The sequence below is a fragment of the Poromitra crassiceps genome, assembly GCF_964638095.1.
Source record: "Poromitra crassiceps genome assembly, chromosome: 8".
Taxonomy (NCBI): Eukaryota; Metazoa; Chordata; class Actinopteri; order Beryciformes; family Melamphaidae; genus Poromitra; species Poromitra crassiceps.
The window spans coordinates 8,205,888-8,210,887 of record NC_139629.1 but is presented as its reverse complement, the minus strand read 5'-3'; the positions used below and the strand labels follow the sequence as shown (position 1 = coordinate 8,210,887).

Here is a 5,000-nt window from a genome sequence, read left to right as displayed (position 1 = left end):
GGGCTCCATGGAGGTGCTGAAGGACAACACTGTGCTGGCCATACTGGGTAGGTCAGAGTCAGAGGGACAGGGTGGGCGGGGCTTATTTGATCACATTTTGTCCATTTTCGTAGTTGATTTAGAATTGGTTGAACTGTATGACTGTCTGCCATGTACATGGGGAGATAATGGTAGTGACTGTGTAAAGAAAAACCCAGAAAGTACCAGTAATTTTTGTACAGCCTTTGGGATAATAATTTATAAATTAGCCAACGTGCGCGAAGATTACTAGTATATTGGTAAATGTCCGCTCCGTGGCGCACAATTGCTCGAGTGACGTCACTGATGACATCACAATTGCTCAAGTGACATCACTGATGACATCACAATTGCTTGAGTGACATCACTGGTGGCTCATATAATAGACAGAGTGACATCACTTTGACAAAATCGGCGAGTCAACTAGTCTGTGAAACCTCTACTAGCCAGAGAAACTCTAGTTGAGCGTACAAAGCAAAACACATCAGTTGGCATGAGTTTGGTGTGGCCATAGAGACTCTGCGGAGCGCGTCATCATTCAGAAACCATGCCCAAAACGGGGGGAAACTAAAACTCCCCCCCCAATCCTGGCGTAGTATGTCACATGTTGCACACAAAGATCATATACAGAAGATGAACACTCCAACTTACTAGCTTCCTTGTTTTGCTCAGGAGTACAAAAATTTGTACTTGTAATTGGTGATTTTTTTTTACATTTGTTGTCCACCACACAACAGCTTTTAGCTATGTTTAATTCAAGGAAAATGACGCTGGTGTATGGAAGTGAATGGAGAGCTCTCCCCCGTGATGGGCGTGGCCTATTTCATGCAGCGTCTCTATCGCACATGCCCTCCAGAGTCTCCACCCGAGACATTCACGCACAAAGCGTGTCGATTTCTAGTAGTTCTAATGGCTGGAAATACTTTAGAAACTGTAAGATGATGTGATGGTTAGCTAATTTGAAGAGATGTAACGAGAAAGCTCCATTGCCTTCAGGAAATTAGCCATATCTGTGATACTTGGATGAAAAGTCAAAACCCAGTAGCCCTAGCCCTCTCTCTTCAGAGACCGAGAGAGAGAGAGAGAGAGAGAGAGAGAGAGAGAGAGACCGAGAGAGAGAGAGAGAGAGAGAGAGTAATTTCTCAGTACAGTGATTACAGGTACTTTCACAGTGCTGGGTTTCATCCAGTCAGGCCTACAGACTGGCTTGGTCTAGATTTAAGTGGATTTAATAAGGGTAATGATGGAGAGAGATGAGGCAAGGCGAAAGAAAGAGAAGAAAGGTGTGTCTCTATCACACAGTGGGAAAGACAGGGCTGCCAGAGAACTGATAATGTGCTGTTGCTTGTGTATAACAGAGCTATCAGCATGCAACACACACACACACACACACACACACACACACACACACACACACACACACACGGCTTTCCGCGGTGTTGGACCTGTGAATTATACAGAGTAATCCTCTCCAGTGTGAAGGGAGGTGTAGACGTCTTGCTATCAGACCTCACATATGGCAGCGTGGAGCTTCGAGACATGGCAGAGTGCAGGAGGAACGCACTCCTGTAGGACCTTGTTGGCTGGACAGTGTGAAGCCCAACAGCCCTCTGCAGAACGTTCACTCCTCATGCACACATGCATTATTTAGATCTCTTTGATCTGCAATCTCTACTCAAATATTAAATCTCCATTTCCACATGGATCATTTGTGTATGCAGTGATGCTCTCTACTGCCGATGGATACGAAACTAGTGTTGTAAAAACCTGCCGTCTGGTTTTTCCTGCAAATCCTCTGTCACACAACGGCTGATGTGGTGTGTGTACAGAAAACAGAAGAACTAGTTTGCATGAGCAGCGATAGCCACCATATGGTAAATGGACTGTATTTATAGGGTGCATTTATTATAGTCTATCGACTACCCAGAGTGCTTTGACATGAATATCTCACATTCACATTTGACACGCTACCGGGAGGAGCCAGCCTTGAACCGGGAACCGTCCGATTCCCCGGCGACAGCTCTACTAGCTCCTGAGCTAATGCCGCCCACCATACCTGAACAGACAAAGAAAAGAGCGCCACCTACAGAAACTCAAAATGCATCAACAGAAAAAGAAAAAAGACGTCACAGTTCTGGACATTGTTTGGTTGACAGGTGAACTGTGGGAAGAGCAGTGGAAAAACAACAATGACAACATCAAAGAGGTTGATAAAGTAAAACAAAAAACAAAAAGAAACTTGGCGATGATCGTTTTAATATTTAGGTGTGTGAATTCATTTGAGTGTAGATCAGTGGTTCTCAACCTTTTTCATATCAAGGAAGCAGCCCTGATTTAGTTCACATTAGAACCATGGACCCCCATTGAATGAGGGTTTTGTTGTCTCTTGTAATGTTAGATGTGATTTTGTCCAGAACTCCACAACTTTATATTGTCGAGGGATAACAGTGAAACTATGATCAAAATAGCAGTGTTGGGAGTAACTGTAACTTAACTACTTTTTTCAGTAACTAGTAATCTAACTAATTACTTTTTCAAATTCAGTAACTCAGTTACAGTTACTAAAATAGTAACTGGGCTAGTTACTAGTTACTTTAGGACATGAAAATAACGGACAACTTCAGAGGATTACCCAGTTTCTGATCCTCAGACCTAGTCCGGGGAGAGAGCTGCAGCCAGAGCCCCAGAGGCTAAGGACCTTGATAGGCTATAAGCCTCCCCAATAAGCGAATGTTCAATGCCACACTGTGGCACAGCAACACTAACATAATGTGTGCATTAATAACAATCGAAGCGGACTTTTAAAAGTAACGCAAAAGTTACTTTCCCTAGTAACTAATTACTTTGAAGTAACTGGTAACTTTAAAGTAATTAAATTACCTTTTGAGAGAAGTAACTAGTAACTGTAACTAATTACCAATTTTCAGTAACTTTCCCAACACTGCAAAATAGTCATTCCTCTACATTCTTCTTCTTGTAAACGAAACAATTGTAAAATTTACAATTCATTCATTCATTTTTCCTGGGGATCGACCCCCTGGAACCCTCTCGTGGCCCCCTGGTGGTCTCTCTCGTGGCCACCTGGTGGTCTCTCTCGTGGCCACCTGGTGGTCTCTCTCGTGGCCACCTGGTGGTCTCTCTCGTGGCCCCCTGGTGGTCTCTCTCGTGGCCACCTGGTGGTCTCTCTCGTGGCCACCTGGTGGTCTCTCTCGTGGCCACCTGGTGGTCTCTCTCGTGGCCACCTGGTGGTCTCTCTCGTGGCCACCTGGTGGTCTCTCTCGTGGCCACCTGGTGGTCTCTCTCGTGGCCACCTGGTGGTCTCTCTCGTGGCCCCCTGGTGGTCTCTCTCGTGGCCACCTGGTGGTCTCTCTCGTGGCCACCTGGTGGTCTCTCTCGTGGCCCCCTGGTGGTCTCTCTCGTGGCCACCTGGTGGTCTCTCTCGTGGCCACCTGGTGGTCTCTCTCGTGGCCACCTGGTGGTCTCTCTCGTGGCCACCTGGTGGTCTCTCTCGTGGCCACCTGGTGGTCTCTCTCGTGGCCCCCTGGTGGTCTCTCTCGTGGCCCCCTGGTGGTCTCTCTCGTGGCCACCTGGTGGTCTCTCTCGTGGCCACCTGGTGGTCTCTCTCGTGGCCACCTGGTGGTCTCTCTCGTGGCCCCCTGGTGGTCTCTCTCGTGGCCACCTGGTGGTCTCTCTCGTGGCCCCCTGGTGGTCTCTCTCGTGGCCACCTGGTGGTCTCTCTCGTGGCCACCTGGTGGTCTCTCTCGTGGCCACCTGGTGGTCTCTCTCGTGGCCCCCTGGTGGTCTCTCTCGTGGCCACCTGGTGGTCTCTCTCGTGGCCCCCTGGTGGTCTCTCTCGTGGCCCCCTGGTGGTCTCTCTCGTGGCCACCTGGTGGTCTCTCTCGTGGCCCCCTGGTGGTCTCTCTCGTGGCCACCTGGTGGTCTCTCTCGTGGCCACCTGGTGGTCTCTCTCATGGCCACCTGGTGGTCTCTCTCATGGCCCCCTGGTGGTCTCTCTCGTGGCCACCTGGTGGTCTCTCTCGTGGCCACCTGGTGGTCTCTCTCGTGGCCACCTGGTGGTCTCTCTCATGGCCACCTGGTGGTCTCTCTCATGGCCCCCTGGTGGTCTCTCTCATGGCCCCCTGGTGGTCTCTCTCGTGGCCACCTGGTGGTCTCTCTCGTGGCCCCCTGGTGGTCTCTCTCGTGGCCACCTGGTGGTCTCTCTCGTGGCCCCCTGGTGGTCTCTCTCGTGGCCACCTGGTGGTCTCTCTCGTGGCCCCCTGGTGGTCTCTCTCGTGGCCACCTGGTGGTCTCTCTCGTGGCCCCCTGGTGGTCTCTCTCATGGCCACCTGGTGGTCTCTCTCGTGGCCACCTGGTGGTCTCTCTCATGGCCACCTGGTGGTCTCTCTCATGGCCACCTGGTGGTCTCTCTCATGGCCACCTGGTGGTCTCTCTCATGGCCACCTGGTGGTTTCTCTCATGGCCACCTGGTGGTCTCTCTCATGGCCACCTGGTGGTCTCTCTCATGGCCACCTGGTGGTCTCTGAAACCCACGTTGAGAACCACTGGTGTAGATGATGCATGAAGGCCAATGGTTTGTGCGCAAACGCTGACGTCTCAAGTGCCCGTGTGAGCGATGATGCATCACAATGCAATATCCAAGAACACTGCAGGGTTCATGACTGTTATGAGTGTGTGTGTGTGTGTGTGTGTGTGTGTGTGTGTGTGTGTGTGTGTGTGTGTGTGTGTGTGTGTGTGTGTGTGTGTGTGTGTGTGTGTGTCTGTGTGTGTGTGTGTGTGTGTGTGTGTGTGTGTCTGTGTGTGTGTGTGTGTGTGTGTGAGTGTGTGTGTGTGTGTGTGTGTGTGTGTGTGTGTGTGTGTGTGTGTGTCTGTGTGTGTGTCTGTGTGTGTGTGTGTGTGTGTGTGTGTGTGAGTGTGTGTGTGTGTGTCTGTGTGTGTGTCTGTGTGTGTGTGTGTGTGTGTGT

The 5,000-nt window shown here is 50.2% G+C and overlaps 1 protein-coding gene across 1 annotated transcript in view; it reads left to right on the top strand.

The window, feature by feature from the left end:
* The window catches only part of kcnh3 (potassium voltage-gated channel, subfamily H (eag-related), member 3), a gene marked incomplete at both ends in the record, with an annotated part of 204,164 nt that overhangs the window by 175,205 nt on the left and 23,959 nt on the right, over window positions 1-5,000 (top strand). The window contains one exon of the mRNA XM_083642271.1: window positions 1-47. This exon is cut by the window's left edge and continues 203 nt beyond it. Coding sequence (XP_083498397.1) covers window positions 1-47 — 47 coding nt within the window. The remainder of the gene's footprint in view (window positions 48-5,000) is intronic.